Source organism: Takifugu rubripes, chromosome 7, assembly GCF_901000725.2.
Source record: "Takifugu rubripes chromosome 7, fTakRub1.2, whole genome shotgun sequence".
In the NCBI taxonomy this organism is placed as follows: domain Eukaryota; kingdom Metazoa; phylum Chordata; class Actinopteri; order Tetraodontiformes; family Tetraodontidae; genus Takifugu; species Takifugu rubripes.
The window spans coordinates 15,437,648-15,465,071 of NC_042291.1; the positions used below are offsets into that span (position 1 = coordinate 15,437,648).

The 27,424-nt window shown below is 51.3% G+C and overlaps 1 protein-coding gene across 2 annotated transcripts; it reads right to left on the minus strand.

Annotated features, from left to right (window-relative positions):
* Positions 1-207: 207 nt before the first annotated feature.
* adamtsl4 (ADAMTS-like 4) lies at positions 208-27,372 on the minus strand. Of its 2 annotated transcripts, none has more exons than XM_029838616.1 (17): positions 27,183-27,372; positions 25,680-25,743; positions 23,244-23,818; positions 21,780-22,458; positions 12,055-12,157; positions 7,505-7,644; positions 7,128-7,332; positions 6,290-6,474; positions 5,039-5,204; positions 4,266-4,526; positions 3,977-4,106; positions 3,526-3,730; positions 3,114-3,287; positions 2,866-3,045; positions 2,621-2,800; positions 2,380-2,527; positions 208-2,298 (listed from the first exon to the last, which is right to left on the minus strand). In XM_029838616.1, exons 1-17 carry the CDS (start codon positions 27,203-27,205, stop codon positions 2,168-2,170), a joined length of 3,549 nt encoding a protein of 1,182 aa, XP_029694476.1. In that variant the 5' UTR covers positions 27,206-27,372; the 3' UTR covers positions 208-2,167. The 2 variants fall into 2 exon arrangements, with proteins under 2 accessions (XP_029694476.1, XP_029694475.1); XM_029838615.1 differs by having other exon boundaries at positions 21,780-22,467; positions 27,183-27,371.
* Between the last annotated feature and the right edge of the window lie 52 nt (positions 27,373-27,424).

The window sequence follows — 27,424 nt, forward strand, 5'->3', positions numbered from 1 at the left end:
CCAGTTAAGAAGAAGGGCCGGCACGTGAACCCTCCGCTGGGTCCCGGAGGTGCGAACAGCGAGCGGGCAGCAGGAGCCGATCAACCCACCGCGCACGCGCACACGCACAAACGCACGCGCCGAGGGGGAAACCTCTCTGTTGGGGGGTAGTTTACGGAGGTAGTTTAAAACCCGCCGAGGGAAAAAGGCTCCACTTCAATTTGAATCACATCCGGATGCGAGTTTATTAAAAACCAGCTTTTTGGCCACGTAAATCTAAAAAACACCAGTGACCTTAACGTATCTCAGGAGACTTCAACAATAAAGACATTATATGATTTTAATGTACAGCTCAGAGTTCAAGGCTTAATACACACAGTCCATTCCGGTTACTGCAACTAAAGATAGGGGATTCAACAGCGCCACCGTGCGGATGAGAACGGCTATAACACTTTAGTTGTCGGTGAAAACCAATAAAACGTCTGAAATAACTCCTGTATGTTTGTTTTTATTTCATTTGAACCTTTGACTTAATCATCTCTCCACAGTGTTTTTAGCTTTTACTTAATAATGTAAAAAAAAAAAAAATCCGTGTCAGTAACATCTCATAAACTCTCGTGGTAACAAAGAACATTTGCTACAGCTTTTAAAAACAGAAAATAAATTACATGATCTTTCCATAATAGATAAATTACTATCCTTTTTGTTTTTTTTATATATATAAAAAACACTTTTTTCTACCAGGGATTAGAGACAATAACCGCACAGAGAAAGCCACAGTCACACACACACACACACACACACATACACACACACACACACACACACACAAATACAATGAAATCTCTGATTTTTCTGAAAATATAATAGTTACAGGTGGATGTTAATACAAGTCTTCTAAGATATAAGCACCAACTATATTCAAAGAAATATAAACATTAAAACATAGCTGACAAATATACAGACTCCTCACCATTTGAATGTGTAGTGTGTGTGTGTGTGTGTGTGTGTGTGTGTAGTATTATGTCTGTATTTGTTTCATGTGATGGTTATAAAATGAGAAAACAACAAAATAAAGACAGATAAAAGGAGAGAAGGCATTAAGAGCACTTGGACACATGTACAGAACGTTTTACTTTGAATATAAAATATTTAATTTCACACGGAGAGATTCTGATCCGTATTAAGGGTTTCCTCATCCTGGCATCCCCCACCCCGACAGGGCAGATTCATCGCCCCCCTCCACAAAAAGACCGATTTAAATGAAGTGGCTTCCGAGACGAGGAGGCCCGACGTGACAACATCTTTCAAATTCTACAATTTCAGCCAAGAGGGAAAGTTCCAAAGCTGCGCGAACCAGCGAGTTCACGCTGTAAATGTTGAATTTATAGTTTTACTGTTACAGAGAATCAAGACCACGGCCATATTCCTCATCTCTCAGGGACAAAAATCTCTCGAAAATGACAGTTTTCCCCCGAAGCCTTCGCCTTAAAACACGAGGAGCTGCAGTGGACGATGGGATCCTTCATCATACAAACTAAAGCTTGTAGGTCAGTTAAAATAAAAGAAAAAAAACTAAGTGTTGGTTTGGTCTTTTCATAACATCCTTCTAATTTGGAGAGAACCTCACCTGTTATATTTGGTCTCTTTCTGCGCTACTTTGGTTCATTTACTTGATAATAAACTGCAGAACGAGCAGACACCTTTTTTTTAGTTTTGTTTTTGGCAAAGACAACAAAAGTAGTTTCACAAAATCCTTCTAGCTTAGTCGGGGAGCACCTGCACAGTGGATCCAGTCCAGTAGATCTTTAACACGACGACGACATACAGGTGAGTTAGTGGTACGGACGTCTGGACACTCCGGCCCTGCTGTCCTGCTCATGTCAGAGAGGATTTCACGTGTGTTGGCAGCGAGCGCCTCCCATCGAGATCTCTCCACCACCAAAAAAGAGGAGTCAATCAAACATGCAAATCTGTGTGACGTGATCGGGGATTTGGGCTGCTGGGCAACGTAGAAAAAGAGGGGGGAGGGGCTGCTATTTTCACAGTGTTTTACCCGAAAAAAAGAAAATCAGGAGAAAACAGCTAAAAGTCTTCTGCCCTGGGAGATTACGTCCATTTCCGCACGCGCGCCACGGCGACCGTTGACGCGATCCCGGACCGGTTCCGCGCTCCCGAAGCGTCGTGGTCAGTGCCTCTTAGCGCGCTGAGCGCTCTGGGTACAGGAGGCGCAGCAGGCGTTCTTGTAGTAGGAGTAGACGCAGAGCCTGGCCTGGACCACCATCACGCAGTTGTGATGCTTGTCCCGGCAGTTTTTGTCTGGAAAGAGAGAAGGAGAGGTGAGCGTGGGGGAGGGGGAGGGGAGCCCCACCCGTCCCCTCAGGGGTGCCGCACGCCCACCTGACGGTTGTGGGCCGCAGGGAACCACGTTGCAGGTCTGCTCCTGCACCGGTTTGGTGCCGGAGTCGCAGTCGCTGCTGTGCCTTTTGTCCTCCGTCAGGCACCGTACCTCCCTCATCTGGAGGCCTTTGCCGCACGACTGTGAGCACTGGGGACAAAAGCGGGAGGGCGTCAGTGACGGGTCGCCCGCTTCCTGCCGCGGGCGTGAAAACCTCTGGCCGACGTCCGGCCCCGCTCTCACCGCGCTCCACTCCGTCGTGAACCACTGCGGCTTGCACTCGCCCATCTCGCACTGCTGCACCGGCGCCGGCCTGTCCAGATGTGCGCACTCGCCGCCTGGTACCACGGTGAACTCGCCGCCGGCCCTCTTGACGCAGATGATGTCCCGGCGCTGTGTTCCGTTCCCACACGCAACGTTGCACTAAACAATGAAACGACTCAGCGGGCGGCGTCGAAACGCTCGTTACGCGGCGGACACACACCCACCTGTGTCCAGGGGCTGCTGTACCACATGGTCGTGGCTACACACGGACCCCCGTTGCAGGCTTTCATCTCTGCTGGTTTTTCCCCAACACACTCTCCTCCTCCGCCGCCCTCCTTCACCCCGCCCCGCGTCAGGCACACCACGTCTCTCTTCTGCACCCCGGGGCCGCACTGCGCCGAACACTGAGGGCCAGAATGGGAGATCAGCCTGACGTCCCACCCCAAACGTCTGTCAGGCGTGTGTCACTCACGGCTTTGGACCAGCTGGTGAAGTACCAGTTGGTCACACACGGCCCCATGTTGCACTCCTCGCTGCCTTGTGGACGCGCTCTGGAGTTGCACTCGATGTCGTTGACAACGCTGCCCTGATCGGTGATGCAGCGCACGCTCCTCGTCCTCCTCCCAATCCCGCAGTCCACCGAGCACTATGGCAACACCATTAGGGATCAATTCATGCTGATCCAGTTTGTTACGCGCCTACAAACTGGATCAGCTTAGTTTTTGTTGTGATTAACGCCCATTATAAACCTTTACACACATGCATTACCCACTAATTGAAACCTCGAGTGCTCTTAAAGGTGATTTCACACACAATTCTTATCATTTCAGACTAAATGTGAACTGCGTTTGCGTCTATTTCATATACTGGTGTTCCTGGCCGACCTTGGTCCAGTCCGAGCTGACTTCCCAGTGGGAGCAGAGCTGGAGCTGACACGCCTGTGTGGACTCTGGCGGCGTGAGGGTAGCGCAGCGCTGGGGGTGGACCATGGTGGAGCGGTTCCCAAAACTCTGCCTGCACTGGAGCTGCCTCTGCTGCACGCCAGGGCCGCAGGACACGCTGCACTCTGACCACGAACTGGCCTCCCAGCTGAGGGGAAAACGGTTCAGTCATTCTCAGGCGGAACAGTCGACTCCACAAATGTTTGCATCATCCGTTTTCTTTACATTACGTACTGTATATCTGCACCCTGACGTGAAACAGTGCACACGATTTGCAATATTTAGGCTTCTTAAAATTCACTGATTTCCATTCATGATAACCAGCAGCTGCAAACTGTATTATATTATACTGGGAATGGTTCACTCTGTGTATATCTCGGGTGTGTTTTCTCACAATGGCGGGCAAGCGTGCGTGTTACAAGGCTCATCTTCGGGGACTGGCTTGGCTGCAGAGTCGCATTTCCTCTCCGGGACCTCCTCGTCTGTGTGGCGGTCCACACAGATGATGACTCTGAACTGGGAGCCTACAGGGGGTCAGAGAAACGAAATGAACGCGTGGCGGCTTGCGCTTGCGCCAACCAACCGCAAGAGGGAGGCATTCCATTCCAGAAGGGCACCGCTTTAACTGTTTATTTACAATTTCGATTCGAATTCAGATGACTAAGGGAGGATTTAACAATAACCTTTGCCACAGGAAGCTGTGCACTCAGTAAGTCCACCTCTCCTCCATACAAACGGCGTCTGAGTGTCCAGGGGCAGGTCAGTGCGCGGAGGGATTCGCGCGTTCCTGTTGGGCGCCAGGCCACGAGAACGGGACCGATCAGGTGTCCATCGGTCTTGGGAGGAGGGTGAGAACACCGACGAGGAGGAAGGTGGGAAAGACGGGCCTGCGAGAGGAGGAGGAGGAGCAGGGGGGGGGTCTTCTATCGACACCGTGAGAGGACCTGGAAGACGAATTACACAGGATAGGAACGATGGAAGCGGAGGTAGGTGAAAATAGGGGAGGGAGGTGAGGAGGAAAAGGAGGGAAGCACAATAGAGAGGGAGAGAAAAAGACAAACCAGTATTGCTGAATGGTTGACAATATGAGGAAGGCAGTGAGTCACTGACCACCGCCGTCAGGATGAGGTCAGGGTCTCATGACAGCCAACATGCAGATATCCTCCCGATAACACAACATCTCCCTCTACTTGGCCAACGAGCACAACAACACAACATTTCTCAAGGTTTCAAGTGCTTCCTCGAAACTGTGGCGAGACTGAATCATCATCGGCTCTTCGGTTGTGTGAACAGATCTTCAAGTGCGTTGTTCACAAGCGCCACAATTTCCCACAATCTGTTTTATCCCTGCTAAAAGAACGGGTCGCACACATGCACCCTGACATCTGTTTCACGGGTGTTTTGGGACACAGCTGCCAAAGAGAACGGGGAAACGCTCCAAGAAGTGCGTACTTACTGCGCAGTGGTGCCCTGGCCTGCTCGTGCTCCCGGGGCCTCTCCCTGGGTGCGTTTCTGGGTGTCTCCCGCTCTCTCTCCTTCGGTCTCTCCCTCTCTTCTTCCTTCTTCTCCACTGGGATGTAAAACTCATAGTCGATGCCTGGGTTCTCCTTGTGAAAAATGATCTGGACGGGGCGAGGGGACGGATAGAACGAGAGGCAGCCGGTGACACACACAGCATGACGGAGCTTTAAGTTTCTCTTATCCAAGAATAATAACAGAGCCGGGCCCTGCAGAGCATCAATGTCAGGACGCTTTAGCGGGGCGTGCACGTGCCTCTGTGACACTCATTCCTCCTGGGACACTGAGATTAACTGAAGAGGCTGAAGTCTGGGAGGATTGCGGAGTAAAAACCGGCTGCGGCCAGACGTACAATTACTTTTCTTATTTGGTTTTCTTTACGACACCAGCCAGGAGCAACTTCTGTTGGTGCCCCCCCCCCCTCACAGAACGACCTGCGCAGCCCTCAACCACCGTAAAATGCATCACTGCGTCTCACAAGATGCTAATTTAACAACACAGATAAAGATTTGCAGCTGTGCAGGAACCAAACGTGAGCCAGTGAGACGGGGCGAGTAATAAAGAGAGTAAAATTAATGGAAGGGGGAGTTTAAACCAGATTTTTAAACTTTTATTCTATTAACTAGACGACGGCTGTTAAAGGAAATACTGGCAGCAGATGTGAATTTAAGGATAGAATGTGAAGCTTCAGGACTAGATTCATTCTCCTCCTCTTTCATTCAAGTCCATAGATTTTTTTCTGTCTTTTTTTGGAAAGAGTTTCCTGTGTCTTATCTCAGAGTCCCATTAAACCCCCCCCCCCCCAAACCCCAGGTGATCTTGGAGCGGATCAATTTGTGTTAGATGTTTGCTATTTCTGCCCCCTCCTGGCCTTCAGCTCCACCATGCAAGGCTGCAGATGCCTCCTGCTCTTTAATAAGATCTTAGCCTGAGGCTAAAGTTGTTATTACTTAGCCCTGGATAGCTTCACTACAGCTGCCTGTATAATGCTAAAAGGATGCCGCCTATCTCCAGAATCCTGACACGGAGCAGACCGGCATGGCCATCGTCTCTGGTTTGCTTATATTTTTTGATGTGTGAGACCCGTGTAAACACGTGTTTCTGCCCTTGCATGCGATCCTTATCATTAAGTCAATTTCTGCCGGCCTGATTTATGTTTGTGGGGCTGAACTGTGTCTCCTGAACTCACATACAACTGGAGCTGAGTGCTGGTGGGTCCTGGAGCCGTGAGCGACTCGCCTCGCTGTTCCTCCCCCTCCGACTGACCTCTGGGTCGCGTGTAGGTGAACGTGGTCCCCCCGGCCTGGTAGTCCCCGGGAGGGTCCACGGCCCAGCGCCCGTTCACCACCGACGCCCCTGTACCGCTCCTCATGGCTGCAGGGAGAGGAGGAGGAGACCTGTGAGTGTTAGCCGCTTGAGTTTTGTCCTTGTTTAGTCTGTATTGTGGGGAATTTGTATCAGCCCCCCCCCCCGTTGAACTTTAAATGCAACCCCAGACAGAGCAACTCTGTATGGGTCTGACAATAAAAGTCTTATCCGAGTCATTCTGTGAAACCACTAAATTTACAGTCTGATTTCGAGCCAGCGTAAACAGACACTCTCATTCCCAAATCTGCACTTCCATCGGCAGCGTCTCACTTTTATTGGAGCCGTCTCCGGAATTATTTAAGAACATCCACATGCCTGCGTGGTTGCCTAAACAGGATTTGGTTTGTGTATCTTGGAGAAGAGTTGTAAAAGTACCTGGATGTCAAACTTGGATAAGTTAAACGTTTAAAATGTTGTGAGAATCAACAAACCAATATTACTACTTGATAAAAAAAGTGTGTAAACTACAAGTTCATGAAATTTAAATTTAGAAATTCACGCTAGAATTTTTTGTGCTTTAATATTCCAAAAGCAATAGATCAAAGCATTTTCTACATGGACATTCATACATATAAAAGGGAAATAGTGAATCATCTTTGTTAAATCCAAGATTTTTTTCCCGGTTTCCAAGTACACAACGTACATTTGCTCGCTCTTACCGAGGTAATTCGGGCTGGCTCTTCTCTCGGTGACATTAATAAACGTTGCCCCCGCTGGGATGTCCAGGATCTTGTGGTAACCGTGGGGAACGGTGACATTCTGGAAGCTTCCCCTCACCTTTCGGCAGGAGGAGTCCCGCCCACCACAAACCCCACATTTGTCAATGACGGAGCCGGAGCCCAAAACCCCGTCGCAGCCCTCGGTCTGCCAGGGGAGGGTGTGAGTGAGTGAGGGGGGAGGAAAAAACACACCGGATATCGGCAAATTCTTGACAGTCGTCCCAAAAAAACGTGGGAAATCATTTACATTAGCTTTTAGACATGAGACGATGCAATTTAAATCCCTTAAAATCCCGTGTGAATGTACATGCACCCACCACGCAGCGTCCTTCCACGCACACGTCTGCCGAGGTCACGTTGAAACACGGCGTCCCGTCCCTGACGCGCTCGGCCAGGCGGACGTAGAAGCGATATCCGGCGGGCCTGCAGGTCAGCTCGCACTGCTTATCTGCCCCGGCTGCAACACACAGAGGATTAATGCAACAAGTGCTCGTGGCTGCGAGCGCTCGGTCACCACGGCGTGACGGTTCCGTGTGTGTTTATCCGGCGTGGAGGACACACAGCTGGTCACTGAACATCTGTCCATGTGGTGGGGAAACCTATACAACCCCCCGCACCGCAGCAGCAGACCGATTATTTACATCCCCCCGCCGCTCGCACGTATGAGCGCACTCACTGTTGTACCTCCCCAGGAGAGACGTCCTCGGGAGAGAGGTGTAAACAGCAGCCTGACACGGGATCTGATTTATAGCCCAACAGGCCCACACAGCAGCGAGGCGTGTATTTGGACGGAGAGAAAAGGGAGGAATCCGAGCAAGAGTAGACAGCTCCGGGGTAAACCGGTAAATTTAGGTCCTTTTGTATACAGTGAATAAGCAGATGATGTCAAGGGAACGGCAGAGAGGCGCGCAGACGGTAGGAAAAACCCAAACCGGGAGCCTTCTTTTGGAATTACATAAGCAGGTTTGGTGCCGCTCGAACGACTCGACTGAAATTTAGCACAACAGCATTTGGTTTTGCTCCGTCATGCTGGGCTAATTAGTGACCAGTGGTCCCACAGACGGCTGTGTTTACTGTTAAACCAGCACTGCTGCGCGTGGATGACATCACCCCACCTCAGTAAAGGCTTCCTCCCCATGAGTGGTCCGATCTCATAAAATAAGCAGCTTTAAACGTGAGTTCTGCTGAGGTCGTTGGGTTTGGCGCCACAGACAGGAGGAGTTTGTGCTCCGCTCATCCTTCAGGATGGGGATTGAGGATTTGAGCGAGGAGCCTCTGATGGCGTGTGCGTGAGATGTGCAGGCGTGAGCTCACTGCACGAGCCCTGGCTCACAGAGGGAGGTGTCCAGAGGTTAACGGGACCTTCTCGCTGCCTCTGACACGATGACTTCTCAATGTGGTGTCAGATTTACGCCCAGGACGCTTCCCCGCCATCGTGTACCTGATCAAAGGTGGTGGAAACCACTGAGACGCAGTCCTAATATTGTCTCTGGGAGGATGGAATTTACCTCTCCGCCCTTTTCTCTTCTTTTTTAATCTCCATGGAAAGACTTCCCGTCGCAGCTCAATGAGCTATCGTCACCAAGTAACCCAAACCCTCGCCATCTTCAAAGCGAGGAGGGTTCACCGGAGAACAAAGACTGAAAGGTCAACCAGCAGAGCGCCCTTCATCCCCGCGGTCAGGAGAGAATTCAGCCCGCCACATGCTGAAAGGCCAGCGGCTCCCCGGAGCCCGACGCTTCGCCTGGCGTGAGCTCTTACCTGAAAACGACCCGTTATTTTAATGGCAAACGGCCTAATAAGCCACTCTTAAAGTCCAACTTTACAGCTGGGATGTTTGGAGTGTATTTTATCTGAATAAGTTCTTCTCGTGAGACAAAATGCAGCTTTTAGGAAGTGACTGTAATAACTGCATAACAATCTACATCATTTTCCTGAAATAAATATTGTACAAAAGCAGCAATATGTCAGCTTAATGGCATTTTAGAGTCTCGAAACAAACCGCATCACATCGCTGAGTTTACTTTGTCGCCGAAATGTTTAAAATATGGCAAGTGGGAGCGTCACAAAGTGTTTTATCATATCATAAGCTGCGTCCGGCGAGCTCACGTGGGCCGGGCGCCGCTTCGCTCGTGCCTCCTCGAAGCACGAATCAGTCAGACAGGAAGGCGCTGTCTCACCTCCCCAGTTCTGTCTGTCACACTTATCTGTGAGCGATTAGACAGGAGACAGTGACAAAGAACATCACATCACCCCCCCGATTCTTCTTGCCCTGGAGTCATACAGTGGCACTCCCTAATGATCCTGTTTCTCCTCTTTGTTTTTATTTTTATTTTTTTAATATAATTGATCTTTTCCACGCAGTATCTGGCATCTCTTTCCCTCCCGCGGCCCATCTCTCCCTCTCTGAGCTCAGTGTTCAGACAGTGGAACATATGGTGTCTAAATATACTTCCCCATTATCTCTCCATCTAAACAAACTCCAGCAGAGAGAGAGAAAGAGGGACAGGAAGAGGGGTGGATATGGGTGCTGACGGAGGGGATGTGCCCAGAAAAAGGGGAATATTCAAGTGGAACAACACCTGCATGTGCAGCTTTTCAACGAACTGCTGGAGCCAATGTGAAAAACAAGAGCTGAAATTATCTGTGGTTCTGTTCCTCCTCAACAAAACCCAAAACCCCGGGGAGCAAAATCAGATCCAGTTGTGTAATGTAAATGTGTGCGGTTCTGCTGGATGTCCTGAGCAGATGTGTGCAGCTGGACAGGAATTACTAATGCGCCACACGTCGGCACGCCTCGCTCTCCTCTCGGCCTCCGCTGGCTCGATGGGAAGTCAGATATGGGCGTTTGGGACGGGACTGGAGGAAACAGCACGATGGGGGTTACATAGTGGAAAAGGATCATCGCCAGCACGCCTCGCGCCCAAGAGGTGACGTCGCTCGCACAAAGAACCTCAACGTCACAAACGGGCCGATTCTGATTGCCAGAAGTGTGATTTACTCCTCCGTTAGTCGCCCCCCCCCCTCCAACATCCAGCAGAACTCAAGAACCCGGCGGTTAAAAATAAGCCCGGGTGAAGCAGAAGCCAAGGACGGACGGCAGATACAGAACAGCAAGGATGGGAGGGGGGGAGGGAGGGGGGAGAGAGGGAGGGGGGGGAGGGGAGAAGGGAGAGGGGGGAGAGAGAGAGAGGGGGAGAGAGAGGGGGAGAGAGAGATGGAGGGAGAGAGGGGGAGAGAGGAGAGATGGAGGGGAGAGGAGAGGGGGGAGAGAGAGAGGGAGAGGGGGAGAGAGGGAGGGAGGGATAGAGAGAGGGAGAGGGGGAGAGAGGAGAGAGAGAGAGGGAGAGGGGAGAGAGGGAGGAGAGGGAGAGGGGAGAGAGGGGGAGGGAAAGAGAGAGGGGGGAGGGGGGAAAGGGGGAGGGAGGGAGAGAGGGGGGAGAGAGAGAGGGGAGAGGGGGAGGAGAGAGAGGGGGAGTGGGGGAGAAGGAGAGGGAGGAGAGAGGGGGAGAGAGGGGGGAGGGAAAGAGAGAGAGGGGGAGAGGGAGGGAAAGACGGGGGGAGAGGGGGAGGGAGGAAACCCCCTCGTATTTACAGTCTCCTTCTGATACTGTGGTGAAACAGATGTGCAGCAGATTTTATAGTCGCACCTTCAGACACAGACTGAGCTGCTGTGACAAGATCAAAAAAAGGGCATCATTACGGCCTTGGAGGCAGCCTCCCTCTCATATTATGGGATGCCGTTAGGCCATGTACCCCCCCCCCCCCCCCCCCCCCCTGTGGGTCAGCCCACAGGTGTTTGGTGAACATACAGAGGTGGAACCCATCAGAGGCAGCCTCATCTCCTGGATGGGCAGACGGGGACGATCACACACCAGATCTTTATACCCCAAACACAAGCGCCTCTTTCAATTTTCCAAATTTTTAACTTGGAAGAAGATTCTGGATGATTAATAAGCTGCTTCGTTATGGAAAACAGGCTAAATTAATGATCTACAAAGGAGACAAGCTGCAGAATATCTGCAGCTGGAGCCACAGTCGAGTTTGTTCCTGAAGCTAAACTAGAACCTTTGCAGCTGTGACAGGGTTGATCTCCTCCCACCAGCATTTGGAGTCACCTCGGGCCCGTTCGGTCCGGCCCGGCGCTCCGACTGACTGTGGGTGTTCAGCAACTCCAGCCAGACGATCCCACAACCGCTGACACATAAACATACTTTACATGATTTTACACGCTGCGCCGAACTCATTAAAACATCCATCCTGCGTGTGTACACAGTTGCCAATAAACACACACACACAAAAAAACACACAGCGCCGGTATCACTTCACAGCTGTGTTTCTCCTCTCCCTTTGCTCCATTCTTCAACTCCCCAAATCCCCATGATTTTAGTATTCCAGCCTTAAAATTCCTCATATTTTTGCTGTTTTTGGTGCCCCCCCCCAGCATTGGAAAACAATGATACATCAAAAAAAAAATCCCCACCTCTCTGAACTGTTGTACACTTTGGAGGGAAGTAAACAAGCACCCCCCCCCACACACACACACTAGCCCACACACACACACACACACACACACACACACACACACACACGCACACACACACACACACACTAGCCCACACACACAAGCGCAGGCCCCGTTTTCTCCCTTTCTCCCCCTGTTGTGGTGCGACAAAAACACTTGCGTCCCATCACCTCCCACCTCTTTTTACTGTTTTTCCCTTTTCTTTATCTCACTCGGCAGGAATCTGTTTTGCTCGAGCTGGAAGGAGAGAAACGGAGACGTTGGACAGTGAAGAGGAAAAGGAGCCGGGGGAGAGCAGCCAGCGAGGAGAGTGGAAGCGATCTGGGCGGCACGTGTCCTCACCCTCAGTGAACGCTTCCCAGTTGTAGAGTCGACCCATGAACTCCTGGCTGTTGAACGCCGCACACTGCTCCGCTTGGGACTCGGCCGCACTTCCTCTGCACACCTGCGGGACGGAGAAGAGCGACAGGAGTGTCAAGCACGCCGCCACACACCGAACGCCAGTGAAATCACCCGGATAGTTAACCCAGCAGTTGCCCCTGGAGACGTGAGGGTGGAGTAGAGCACTGTGGGTGAAAGGCAAGAACTCATTTAAGAGAGGGACCGCAGCAGAGCCACACACACACACACACACACACGCACGCGCAGGTTCGATGCTTTTGGCAGCTGCTCGTTTATTAGCAACATGTGGAAATAATACGTTTTTGGAAGTGGCTGCTCCCATAAATTTGCCTTTGCTTTCAATGCCATGACCACAGAATGTGAATGACTGTGTGCGTCTTCTGGAACATGCTACCTAGTGGGGACCAAATTACAAATTTACCCTGCAACACGAGGACATTTCAGCTGGTCCTTCAGCTTCAAAGGGCCGTTTGAGGGTTAAGACTTGGTTTTAGGGTGAAGGTTAGAATGGGGGTTAAGGTAAGGGGCTGGAGAAGACATCATCCTTAAAGTCCTCACAAATATAGAATTAATTTAATGAGGTTTCAAGCGTACGTGCGTATACGTTGTGACGTGGACATAAAATAAAGATGGATGACGCATCGTCGCTTCCTCCCATTGTGTCAATCTGAACACTAAAATATCCAGGAAGTGGGCGCTGCCATCTTGTGCCACGTTGACATCATTCACATGCAGCGTAAACAGGAAGTAGAAGCGATGGCACCGCCCAATCAGGAGACGAACGTAGCTGTCAATCAAGAAACGACAACGCAGAACAACATAATGGCTGCGCTGAAAATAATCATTATTATTATTCAGATGTTCTCGTTCTCATACCGTAAACTTGTGATTTGTAGACATGACTGGGAAATTGTTATTCGCGTATTTAATGATAATCGTCTGCGATGCCCTGGAGAGTCGGCCCATTGTTGATTAGAGCCCATCAAACATCCCTCACAGCTTCAAATAGACTAAAATAAAATGTGACTTGGCTGTGAAAGATCTTCATTAAATCCTTTTTTTCATGTGCCCTCTTGATGTTGGCGTTGACTTGACATTCCTCGGTCTCTCCTCTCGGGTTTTGGGCTGCAGCCGAACAGCCGACCGGGCTTATCTCCCTTATCGACCGGTTCTGACAGCGATTCAACATGCTGAAACAGAGCAATTCATCAAAGCCCAGCGAGTTCTAGCTAATTTCAACCATTAGCGGCCTTCAAGGCTGAGACAGCTGACGGTTCGGTGTTTAACAGCCTCGTCTCCAGGAGTCGTTGGGAGCTCTTCCATCATCCTGTGTTAACGTATGTTTTGCTGTACAGGTCGTGACCCCTGCACCTCATCAACTACCAGCAACTACTGCATCTTTAATGCAAACATCTGGTGAGCTTTAGAGCTTTAACGCAAGAGCGTTGAGCTGTTTACTCGGTTTTGGAAAGTTAGCCATTGCTCACCTACTGCGCTAATGAGGCTAATTATCAACTGTGTTTCCGGGTTTTGTGCTAAAGAATGCTCAAAAGGTCGCGGCAGCTCCGTGTTCAACTAGATATGAGAGTGTTGATAAGCATATTTCCTGAGGTGTCAAACGCCGAAGTGCATATAAATCATGTTTCTGTCCTTGTTTGTTGGGTTTTGCTGCTAGTTCCTGCTGACAGCGGTGGATGTAGCTGCCGCTGTGATGTGGCCCCCGGCTGCAAACACCCCCGCCGGGCTGCAGGGGGATCCAACAGTCGACCAAATATCCGCAGAATCACTCAGCACTTTTATGTTGTGTTACTGGAGCTACATCAGTTACTGATGCCTCGGTTAGCCACAACAGCCTCAGCCTTCTGATACGCAGCTGCACACCCACACACACACACACACACACACACACACACACACACACACACACACACACACACACACACAGCCGCTTTGTCTCTCATGTTTCCTTTCAACTCAAATCAATATCGGCTTGCCAATCCTCTTGTCTTTCAGCCGGCTCTTTCTTCGATTCGTTCCTCTGTTTTTCCTCTATTCACTGACACAGCTGTCCACAAACAGCTGGAAAATTCCTCATCACTCATCGTGGAGGAACGAGAGTGATGGAGCAGTCAAATTATGCACACACACACACACACACACACGCAGCAGCAGTTCCCATGTGAACCGGTCTCATCGACAGAGTGGAACCTAAAGACGGGCAGCCCCCTCCACCGGGCTCGTGTGTGAGTGGCCCCGCTCACACGGGCCCCATAAGGATCCTCTGTTGTGGTGAAGCCACCTAAACGGGCGAGTTTATCTGCACTCGCCCACGTGCACGCGCCTGCGGGGGAGAGCGAGCCACCAGAGCCTTCAGTCAAGGCGAGGAGACGGGATGAAAAGGCTGAATGCCTGAAAAGTCAAGAGAATCGTTCATGCGCGGGAGATTGTGTGAGCTGCGACGGGCCGAGCGGCTCCCGAAAAAAAGAGTGTAGGGTGCATGAAAACAGAGGGAGGCTAATGATCTGAATGGACGGGGGAGGGAGGGGGAGGCAGGGGGAGGGGAGGGGGAGGCGTAGTCAAAGTAAAAGGGAGAGAAGACGTGCACGCTGCTGCTTCATGGTTCCGCGGGGGGAATTTGTGTGTTATTGTGCGGACGGGTAGCGCTTTAGTTTAGTTACGGCCGAAGTGTGAAGGAGGGGCATTACTGAAAGAGTCGGGGGGGGGGGATTCCTTAAACTAGGGGGGTGGGTGGGGGAGAGGAGGAATGCGCCTGTGGAACAGAAACACACGCGCTTCCAGAAGGCGTCTCGAACGGCAGAATCGCTAATTTAGACAGCAGGAGGAGCTTTGGGATATTTTCCTGACACGGTGTGACAGCCCCCCCCCCCCCCCCTCCCATCCCCTCTGATGTTTTGTCCCTTTAGGACACGACGAGCGGGAAACGACGGAGAGGAGCTCCGGCGTTCCTGCTGCCTCGCTGGAATCCACTCAGAAGTATTCCAGTTCTGGCCCCCCGAGGCCGCCGCTGGATTTCGGAGATGGAACCGTTGGCGCAGAGATTGGCGGGGAAAAACAGAGCGTAGCGTTCCTTCTCCGCATTAGTCAAGTAAAGTAAAGTAAAGTTGTTAGATCTGCACTGTAAAAAACTGTAAACTACTGTGGAAGTGGATCACTCCTTCCTGGTTTCGGCTTCATCACCGTCTGTCTCCACTGGTCAGGACTCAGGACGCTGAGGGCTAATCCAGATTACCTAAACCAGTGCAGAGGTTGAACCAAGGCTGCACACACACCCACACACACACACACACACACACACACACCGTAATAATGGAGAGGGCAGCCTTTCATCTCCAGCGTTATAATGGAGCTTCTGTGCTCAAAACAACCTGCAAAGCGGCAGAGAGACGCCAGACTACAGATGTCAGCGGTGGACGCCGCCACACCTGGAACGCCAGATTAACCCCCACAGCAGCGAGGCTTCGGTCCCGTGATGGTTGGAACATTTCTGAATATTTAGGACGTTTTATGAGTGGCTGAAACAGAACTTACAGACGTTACAACATCTAAATGCAACTATGTTGTGTGACCGTTTAGCTGCTGCTTCTCGCTCTAACCAGGATGTTCTGGCTGCACGTTCCACTTTAATCTACTTTGATTTGCCTTCCTGCTAGAACACAGTCTGGTTGGTCCACCCATCCACCCATCCATCCATCCATCCATCCGTCCATCCATCCATCATCCATCCACCCATCCACCCATCCATCCATCCAACCATCCATCCACCCACCCATCCATCCACCCATCCATCCATCCAACCATCCATCCACCCATCCATCCATCCACCCATCCATCCATCCATCCATCCATCCATATATCTAAAGTTCAATAAAGCTGAAAAAACCTTGGATGGATGGGTGGATGGATGGATGGATGGATGGATGGGTGGATGGGTGGGTGGATGGATGGATGGGTGGATGGATGGACAGAAGCACTTGAAAGCAAAGGCAGCTGCTCAGAGGGAGACGGAGGAGTGTTTTTGAACGGGAGCCGTAAAAGATATAGAAGCGGTTTATTGCCACGCGGGAGGGTGGGGGTGAAGAGGTCTGCAAGCAATATAAAGGAGGGTGTGAGGGAGGAGGGAGGTGGGGCTACGTGAGGCTGGAAGCTCTCTCACACACACACACACACACACACACACACACATGCAGACATATGTGAGACACAAACAGCCACACTGACCCAGAAAGGAAAGAAGACTTAAAGCCAGAAAAGCACAGATGGTGAAATGGAATTTCGCCACACGTGTGTTTGGGATCGTCTGTGTGACACGTCATCAGTTTTCCACGCACGCTTCGGACCCGCCCCCCCCTCCAGGACACGCACAGGTTCGCTGGTCGGCCCGCAGGCTCCGGCGATCCTCAGCGACCCTGAGGACCTCTCGCAGCGCACGAGGCCTGTGTCCGTGCACGTCGGTGTTTGTCTTCATTTAGTAACGTTCTAATCTCTAATGGGTGTCGGCACACCGGGGGGCGTCGCCCAGCTCCAGACCTTGACCCTGGAATTCAGTCAGGAGCCCTCCGGAGGAAACAGTGATAATCGGGAATCGTGCGACCGAGGATCCGATGGAAGAAACAAAAGGTGGAACAAACAGCAGATAAACTCTGGAGCCACCAGAACAACAAAGCAAATGGGAAAATCTGGAACGCAGCAGCTCATTACGGCGTCACAGGCCTGCAAACAGGCATCTGGAACGGCTCTGCTGACCCCAGATCAGCGGTTTCTGATCACGTGTTTAGACAAACGCTTTGTTTTGGCCCGTTTCTGCAGAACCCACCACTGTTTACTCTCACCGCGCATGAATTCAGCCACCTTGGTCTTATTTACATCCAAACAGCTCGTCTCAGGTTCTGGGTTCTTTGTGACTCCGTGTACTTAATATCTTATAAAAACTACACGAGACCCAAAGATGGTGCCACCACCTCTGTTGTCAAGCTAAGCTAACTAGCAGAAGACCAAATAACGCCAAATGTTTGCTGAAAATACGCATGGTTTGACCTCAAATTAAGGATGTGATTAAAACTCTGCAAGTGGAGAAAAAAAAGGGTGAAAGTGAAGTCACTGAAGAGTGTGTAGGAACGCGGTGTAAACACGCGCTAACAAGCCGGCGTCCCTGCTTTCTGTCAAAGAACAGGTCCTGTGCTCGTTAACGCAAAGAGAAACCAGATCGGCCCGAGTCAGTGTGTGTGTGTGTGTGTGTGTGTGTGTGTGTGTGAGGTGAAGTGACACATCTGGGAACGCTGCTGCCGCGAGGGGAGGACTCCGAGTGCAGCCGTCGGCACGCCCTTATTAGGGCGGAGCCGCGGCGCTTTTATGCTGTCACTGACACGCGGGCGATCATTACATCATCACATGTATGGTGATGTCATCATACGTATGGTGGTGTCATCACACATACGGTGGTGTCATCACACATACGGTGGTTTCATCACACGTTCGGTGGTGTCATCACACGTTCGGTGATGTCATCACACGTTCGGTGGTGTCATCACACGTTCGGTGGTGTCATCACACGTTCGGTGATGTCATCACACGTTCGGTGGTGTCATCACACGTTCGGTGGTGTCATCACACGTACGGTGGTTTCATCACACGTTCGGTGGTGTCATCACACGTTCGGTGATGTCATCACACGTTCGGTGGTGTCATCACACGTTCGATGGTGTCATCACACGTACGGTGGTTTCATCACACGTTCGGTGATGTCATCACACGTTCGGTGGTTTCATCACACGTTCGGTGGTGTCATCACACGTTCGGTGGTGTCATCACACGTTCGGTGGTGTCATCACACGTTCGGTGATGTCATCACACGTTCGGTGGTTTCATCACACGTTCGGTGATGTCATCACACGTTCGGTGATGTCATCACACGTTCGGTGGTTTCATCACACGTTCGGTGATGTCATCACACGTTCGGTGATGTTCGCCGCAGCAGCCAGGCCGCAGCGTTGTCTGTGTGATCAGAGAACAACACACGTGTGGCCAGTCTGTGGGGGGTCAGGAACAAACACCTCATTGTTTCCTCACTTCTCCTGATCTTTACGCTCAAACCTTTGGCTTGTGCCTCAGGAGGGAGATCACTGTGGATCTGGTGGCGTAGCTACGATCATTATCCATTTGTAGACGCTTTCAACTCTCCACGTTTTTGTTTTTTTTGACAGATGTTATGTTTGCTTCCAGAATTTGTTGGAATTCGACATTCCTCTAACTCCCCATGAAATGTCTCCCAGGCCACTGGCCGCAACACAAGCCCAGAGCGTGATGGATCCCCCCCGCCCGTGCACAACCGTTGGACCGGCCTCCTCTTCAGGACATTCCGTGCCCTTTGTTCTCCACACGTCCCGAAGAGTTCTACATCAACCTCCACATCTCCAAAAAGGCTTCAGGCTTGTCTAGATGAATGTTGTGGTGAGGATTCAGGGGGAGGTTTTTTCTTCTGACGACTCTTCCAAGAGGACCAGAGTCCTGCCAAATCCTCCTGGACCCTTCCTCAACTTGCTTCTCCAACGATCTAATGAGCATTTCTAAGATTTTTCCTGGTCTTGGGCAGCTGGACAACAGCCTAACCTTCTCCTGCTTTGTGGGCTTCCATCATTTTCACCTTCAGGGTGACGGGCAGCTCTTGAGAGGAACCCAGGGCGAGATTAAGAGGGTGTGGGTGTTTATAAAGTCTCCGCCTAACGAGTCCCGACCCTGACGGGCTAATTAATCTTTTACAAGGTGCTGCTTTCCCTTCTTGTTGTTGACCACGGGTGCCCAGACGTTAGCACGCCTCTGTGGTTTTAGCATTTATGGACAGTATAAACTACATCCTGATCCAACTGAATCTCACATTCAGTTCAAGTTTAATGTGGTTGGATTCCTTTCATCCCTGAAGAATCTGCACTTCCACCGACGTGCTGGTCGGGCTGTGTTAGATTAGCGCTGCGCGGCGGCCAAGGCAGCTAAGCGCCCATGCGGCACATGCACGTAGCGCACAACATGTGAGCAGCCACTTAGCAAACACACAGGGAGGAGAGACAGTGTGTGGATACAGTGGAGGGAAACCAAGTGACCTACACATGGATTCAGTCTGTACGTTAATGTCAGACGTGGGTCCGCTAAGCCCAACCTGGGCGGCCGCCATTAGGGGAGGGAGGTGTCGTCCAGCGTAGCTACATCCATCTCAGAGCCACACACTCCTGATCTGCTCTCACTGTTGCAGAGGAATGCACTGTTAGTGATTCTTGGTAAACATTTACTCAGTGGACGAGGCCAGGAGTGTGTGTGTGTGTGTGTGTGCGTGTGTGTGTGTGTGTGTTTGGGGGGGTTTGACATTGCCAAAGGAGAGGACAGGATCTTGTTTTCTAAGGTCTACTTCAAGTTTGCTGTGTCTCTCCAGTTTTTCTCATGAGCTTCTTCTCAGGTTTCACCTCTTCCTCCCCTCGCTCTTAGACAGAATAACTTCTCCTCTTGTTACACACACACGCACGCACACACACACACACACACACACCAGAACTTCTCGCTCATGCACACTTTCCATGAATCCTCCTCTTCCTTTCAGCTAAACGTCCTCTTCCTGCCCACGATTCTTCCCTCCATCCCATTTTATCTGCTGCAGCTGCTGGTGATCTTCATCATCCTCATCCTCTGTTTCTGATCACATCCCTGCACAGCGACGATTCTCGCCGTTCCTTCATCGCCGTTCCTTCTCTACCTCCCTCCCTCCCCTCGTGACCTTTAGCTCACCCGCCCACCCACTACTGTGTGCAGATTTTCTAAAAACAGTGCCCTCTTTCACTGCGTCTCTTCCTCCATTGCATGCGTGCACATGCTCACATACGCACGTGCACATTTTTTAATTTCTTCTGGTGCCCCGCAGGTTTGGATGGAATGGCAAAACACACACAGAAGCTAAAATTGCGATGGGCCCCAGGCATTTATAATAGATGCATAACATAGATAACATCATGTGTCACTCTCTGGCTCGCTTATTAAATTACTCTGACACACACACACACACACACACACACACACACACACACACACACACACACACACACACACACACGCTATCTTCATATATATAAGATATAAAACATGTCCCAGCAAAGACCTGCAGTCGTCAGCACCTACTTTAAAATTGTGCAAGAGGAAACAGGCCGATGTTGAGTAAACACGTAAGCTAATGACTCAGGCTCAGCCATCATAGGACTGTTATTAGTGACACTGACACACACACACGCACACACACACGCACACACACACACACCACGTAGTCTGGTAGCAGCTAAATCTCATTTAGCACGAGGACTGAAGAAGAAAAGAAAGAAAGAAAGAAAGAAAGAAAGAAAGAAAGAAAGAAAGAAAGAAAGAAAGAAAGAAAGAAAGAAAGAAAGAAAGAAAGAAAGAAAGAAAGAAAGAAAGAAAGAAAGAAGTCAAGTGCTGAGGAGGGCAAATTCAAGTGTCTACTCCACGTTGGCGAGAGGCCGTAACGTGTGAGCGTGAAAAAGCAGAAGTACGTGTGAGTGTGTGAAGCGCTTCGCGTTCCTTTTCTCTCCCGACACTTTCAACAGACGTGCTGCTGGTGTTCAGGTCGCTCGTGTGACCGCACCATCAAACCTCCGGGGGGACGACCCGCCGACCGACCCGCCGACCGACCCGTTGGATACCGATAAGTTCTGAAACTCGTGCTGTGACGATGTGAATTTAGCTGTTTTTAAAAGTCTAAATCAGATTTAACATCCAAACAAAAGCAGAGTCTGTTGACCGTTTCTGAGGCGATCAGGCGATGGAAGCAAAGCTGCTTTCAAAGGGTTTTTGATATTTGGGCTTAGACCTTCATAATGTTTAAAGGTATCTGCAAACAGGCTAAATCTCCCCCATAAGCCACCATGTGGTCCAGAGGTCCGGAAGGCCACTACAGGAGCTTCTTTTCATGAACAACACGTGTTTTTTTCAGTTTTGAGAGTCAGGGTCTCGAAATAGACCGTTAAGGCTTCATTCATACTGACGTTATGGATGCGATTCCTTTGTGCAGCAAATAATATCCAGTTGTGTTTCTGAAGCCTGGACAGCAGGAGGAAGCCCTCAAGGTCTGATTCTTTAAATCTGAACCACATTAGTTGGTGGGCTGAACTGCGGATTTCCCTCTCTTCGCGTCTCTTTTAACGCGACCCGACGGTTGCAGCTCGCCACGTGTGTGCGTTTCTACGCGCTAAAATCAGCAAACAATCCGTTCTGATCAAAGAAAAGCTCGTCCCGGGAACACGTGATCTCACTGGAAGGTCCACTTCACTGGTCCCCTTCACTAAATCTCACACTTAACCGCACGTAAATGACGCGCCCGGACACGTGCGAGGCATCGCGGTGGCGCTCATTCTGGGTCACAACCACACGCGTCCTCAGGTATCAGGGACGCTGGGGGACAGGTTCCGCCCGAGTGCTCCTGGACGAGCGGCCAGCGTCGGAGATGATTGATCGACCTATCGGATCCACTCTGCTGACCTTCAGCCCTTCACCTCCAGCCCGAACGCAGCTTTAAAGAACCGACTGGACTGCGGGAGTGAGCGAGCGACTATGTTCAGTCAGGAAAACGTGAGTAAACCCCCTGAGGGTCTTACCTGTGAGAGGCACCTGCGGTACTCCTTTTCGAGCCCTGGGCACCTGTGGACCTGAGAGGCTCCTCTTCCTCCGTCTCTTCCTGATTCAGCCCCCGGATGTGGAGTGTGAGGATGCTGGAGAGGGTAGACGCCACCGACCGGCGGGACCTGCGGGCTGAAGCCTGGGCGGGGCTCCCGGTCCACGTGCACGGGGCCGGGGCGGTGCAGGGACGTGGAAAACGGCGAGGAGGCGGGCGAGTTCAGGCGCGGGAGAGAAGGGGCGGGAGGGGGCGGCGCGGTGACAGAGTGCCAGTCGAACCTCTGGCGGTTGGGCTGCAGGGACGGCGCTGAAGAGCGTGAGAAGGTGCGAGAGGACGGGACTCGCGCTCTCCCAAACTCTGAGTGGTGCGGCGGTCTGTCGACGCGGCGCCGCGGGCCGCCACCGGCGGCGGCCGTGGTCGTGGGCAGCGCCGCGGCGGCGGCCCCGGTGGTCTCCTCCTCAGTCCCCGCGGCCTCCTTGATTACTCGGTCCCGGTCTTCCTCCTTCCTGTCGGCCTCGGCGCCGCCTTCAACGTCGGCCAGCCGAGGCGCCGATGTCGCCGCGTTGGTGCCGTTGAGCGTGTGGCGAGCCTGCCGGTTGGTGCGATGCAGGGGCAGAGAGAAGGGGACTCTGCCGTAGCCGAACTGTCCTGGACGGATGCTGGAGGACCTGGGGGAGCAACAGATGGATTAAGGGAAAAAGCAAGACTGGACCAAGTCAACTTAACCATCACCGACTGGTAAACGGGTTAAGTGCCGCGGTTGCTCTTCCTCTGATAAAAACCAGAGGCAGTGACGCAATAACGAGGCGAATGTGAGAGCTACACATCTGGGGGGGGGGGTTTATCCAAAACCCTGCTTAAATATAACAAATCTGCGCTGGTGGCTAAACAATGTCAGCACTTTAACCAAGAACACCTGCCGGGCTGAACAGAACTCGGAGCTCCGAGGAATCCGAATTTTCTGTTGGTGATGTCTTTGCCGGTGAGTCACGGCAGCGGCCCCCTCCCCCCCCCCCCCCCGAGCGCTGCGCTAAGGGTCAAATCTTTTCTTAGTCAGAGGGCTTACGCAGCTCATCCCAGCAGTTCCCTTCTGTTTGTTCGACACAAGCCACCGTTGCTAATGCCAACGAGGCAAAACTCACTTCCTGCGCGGCGGCGTCATGCTCATCGCTGCTTAGCGAAGCACATTCGCGTTTGCTTCAGTTAGCGGGAGATTGGTCACCGGGGTCGTTGACCTTTGACGGTAATTCCGCTAAAACTGGTCCCCCGTTTGGTTTTGTGTTTTGAGTTTTCAAGTGTAAAACTGTAAAACAGCTGACACGATTGAAAGTGTCAAAACAAAAACTTCAGTAATTGTGGCTGGAAACAGCGAGAATCTCCCGTAAGGTCGTCTCAGGTCGACCAGGAGGCCGCAGATCCTCTCTAACGTTCAGCTCTCACCCACCTTCTGGCGACCGCTCCCTCTCTGCTGCTGGAGACCGACCGTCTGCTCCCGCCACCTCCGCTTCTCGGAGATCCCGGATTGGTGGGTCTTCGGATCACCCGCGTTTGCTGGTTGTAGCTGTGCGACTGGGGGCGGTAGTGGGGCTGGTAACCGGCGACCTGGTCGTGGCTGGTTCGGGAGAATTCTGGTGGGTAGAAAGGATGGGATGGATTGGCCTGTCCCTGAACCGGAGCTCCTCCTCCCACTGTGTTCCGGAACAGAGGGAGTCCCGTGTTCTGATTCGTGGGGATGGATGGGTGGTGATAGGGCGGCTGCTGCCCGGGGTAATTAGGAGGGTAGTAGGGGTGAGCTGGGGGGACGACCGGACCCCCGATGCCACCAGGCAAGTAACCTGCCCAGTTAGGTATAGGGTGCGAGACAGGAGGAGTCTGGGGAGGTGGAGGGGGCAAACAGGTCCTGGTCCTCGTTGACACACCCCCACCGCAGGTCTGCGAGCACTCAGACCACTCCCCCCAGACAGACCACACCCCCTGCAGGGCATCATCAAAGGCCTGTCTGGACCGCCGACCTCCCGCCTGGCGAAGACAAAAGCAGCTCTGTTAAAGCTTCCAGGGTTTGTTTCATCACTATAAATAATGCTGCTTTTATTAATAATAATGATAATAATTCTGAACTGTCCATTAAAAAGGTTCCAGGACAATTTCAGTATTACAATCTGGAGATGCCGAAACGATAATAAATCAGGAAATGTGCTACTTTTTACCTTCTTTCGGACCAACGACACCTTTACAAAAGTTGCATAAAATCAACAAATAAAATTTGAAAAAAGTCACATTTAATGGACTGGAATTTATGAATTCTGGGCATTCTTCACATCTCCAGAGCCATTACAGTCCCATGCAGAGCCCCCCCCCCCCTCCCCAAATTTGCAACTAGACAGGGATCTGAAACAAAAGCGCATCTGTTGGTGAGGTAACTGCTCCATCATCACCAGCTTTCAACGTCCTGCTGTACAAGACGTCGGCGCGGGGCCCGTCTCCTTATAAAACTATGCAAGAAAACCCTCCCGGGCTTAATCCAGCGGCTGGATCTGACGGCGGCTGCGTGAGAATAGAAATGGATCAAACGCCAAACAGAGAAGCGCGATCCCGTTTATGCTGTGACGAATCATCGTCAGGGTCAATAATCGCTGACGAGCTGCAGTCTGGTGAGTTTCCTTCCTCTCGGGGCAAAGTATGAACGCTGAGCCTTTGCTAGTTTGCTCAGGATTAGAAGAGGCTCGGTCACCTGCCAGCAGCTTACGAGCCCACCACACATTCATCATTGTCGTATAAATACAGGCAGCAGAAACAACGGGGATCTGGCCTCCTGTCTGTACGTTCCCCAGAACCTTTTTTCTCCTTCTTTCCTTTTGGAACTGAAGCATCGGCCAGTTTGGCAGAGAGGCAAAGGCGAGAACAAAAGTCTCTGTCTCCTCCACTCAGACTGCCTGAATGTGTGGGCAGAAGTATGCAAATATAGAATAAACTACAGGAGAGACAGGCCTGAGTGTGTGTGTGTGTGTGTGTGTGTGTGTGTGTGTGTGTGTGTGTGTGTGTGTGTGTGTGTGTGACATCAAACAGACAGCTGCCACATAACTGGGACCATTAATGAGCTCCGTGCAGTGACCCTGCAGCAGTGACCTTTGGAGCTACTGGATGGAGTCTTGACACGGTTCTAGCAGACCTGAGGCGGACTGAGGTGAAATGAGCCGCCCGTCTCATTTTCATCCCCGTTTTGTTTCCTTCCAGAGCTGTGAGGCCTCTACAGCTGCGTTCGCCTCCAACAGTCTCGTTTCTCTCTGTTTAACTGTACGAGCAGTGAAAGCCAGCCTCAACGAGGGCTGTGGAGTGATTCCATATCAGATGTTGGAGCGACAGTCCGGTCGGATCAATGCAGGGCCACTTGGATGCGCCTTTATTTTGAAACTCTGCTTTCGCAGCGTCGGAACAGCTGCTTTATATTTAAGAGTCTGCAACAATTCCGCTCACTAAATCGAGTCACGTCGCACGACGGCCGTTCATCTGCAACTCCTGTGTCATTTTTCCACAGACTTTATATAATATTGTGATTAAACTGGTGACTTGCGCCCTTATGCAAACAAGCAAAACAATAGGTTTACGCTGAGCAAGCACAAGCTGCACGGAACGGTGGATTTGGGTCAGATGTTTCCAATACCAGCAACAATTTTCACACTGCTTGAAACTGGTGGAAACAGTTTAGTAGCTTTAGGCCTCGTGTTTGAGTGAGTTAAAGGGGGGGGGGCTTTAAATAAAATGTTGCAAAAGATGCATCATTGGCAACGTACAGGCAGTTTTTAATTGCATTCCGATTCGACCCCTCCACAGCGGCGCAGTTGCGCAGGAATTCTAATTTAATGATGAGCTGGTGACTCACCTTCCTCTTTGTAACTTTGGTCACGGAGGTCGTGACCACCACAAATCCCCACAGCACATAGAGCCTAAAGGGGTGAAGAACAGGGGGTTAAACACATAACAGCCATCAGCAGATTGAATACTTCTTTTGTCCAGACCATAATTGTTCCATGACCTAAACGTTAAAATACTATATGGTGTGTGAACACATAAAGGAGTCCTTCATTCTGTGTAAAATGCATCAACGTCCGTGAACTTTTTTTCCCCCCAGAGATGTGAATTATTTAAAAAACACTCGATCAAATGTTCCGCTGACCTAACTGCGCTTTAGTGAGTGATTTATTTTTGACCTTACAGGTGCTCACAGGGGGAATGAGCACAACATTTATTTTCCCCCTCAGGGTTGGCAGCAAAATATCTCAATCAGCCTGTGGAAGCCTGGTAGGCACGAACAAACTAATTGGTTTAAACTGCAAGTATGTTTTCCCTTTGCTTGCCTCTCTCTGGGATTTCACACACACACACACACACACACACACAGAGGAAGCAGTTTCGCTCACGCGCACACCACGCTCACATAACAATCACAACATCTGAAGCCATGTCGCAGATTGAGGGACTTTTTATTCGAGGTTTGACATGTGGGTCTTTGAATTTTGGGTCGGAGTGAGACGTCACTTCAACAAAACGATGTTTGTTTGCCCGGTTTTCAGGTTGACGTCCTGAAACGTCCCGGAAATGTTTAAAGCGTTTCGCTTTAAAACCATCTGTACTTTATATACTCGTGGATCGACTCGGAAGTCTCCACTGTAGGCGAGCAAGTGCCTCAGAAACAAGTGAAATACCCAAATATCTGCCAAAGTACACAGACTGAACATGATACTGGCCGCTTTACTCGGATGGACACATGAATGCACCACCGCCACCAAACCATCACCGCAACTACCCGTCCGCAGGCCACATGTAGTCAGAGTAATTGGTCCTTTCTCTCCAGAGTGGTGCACCACCGTGGTCTCTGGAAGCGTCCCCACCACCAGACTGCAAAACTACCCCGAAAAACCCAGACAAAGGTCCCGCACAGTCCGACACAACAGAGCCGCTCAGGCTGAAATAACGACCCCCTACCCGGGTCCACGTTTCCCCCGGGCCGCTACAGTGGCACATTGTAGGATAAACTCTGCGGGGAGAGAGGGACAGAGAGGGAGAGGGAGATCTTCAGCGGAGGAAATCCAGCCCGAGGAGAGAGAAACAGCAACTCTAACTCAGCCCAGTGAAACGCCTTTGGGTGAATTCCTTTCATATATCCAGCAAAGCGCGTGTGCGCGCAACAAGGTACCGTGCGTAAAAGCCACAAACCTCGCCTCAAGACCGCAGCCAAAAAAAACCTAAAACCCCTCAACAAGTGTTCCAACTGGGAGAGAAAGGCGTAAAAAGCCGCTGGGAGATGGATGCGGAGCCCTGACATGTGCTGATGTGTGCGCGCTGACCCGCACACAGGCGGCGGCTCAAGTCAAAAAAGTTTTACCTGAAAAGGAAACGGAGCCGCATACTCCTCCAAGAGTGTCCCGAAACACTTCGCTTCTCACTCCGCAGCTGATCACCGCTATCGATGGGATCGATCGATCCAACTGGTCCGTCCCAGCCCTGAAAGAAACGTGATGAGGTCCTGGGAAGGCTTCTTTTGCTCTCTCTCCCTCTCTCTCTCTCTCCCTCTCTCTATCTCTCTCCCTCCCTCTCCCTCTGTCCCCTTCCTCCTGTCACAGTCAC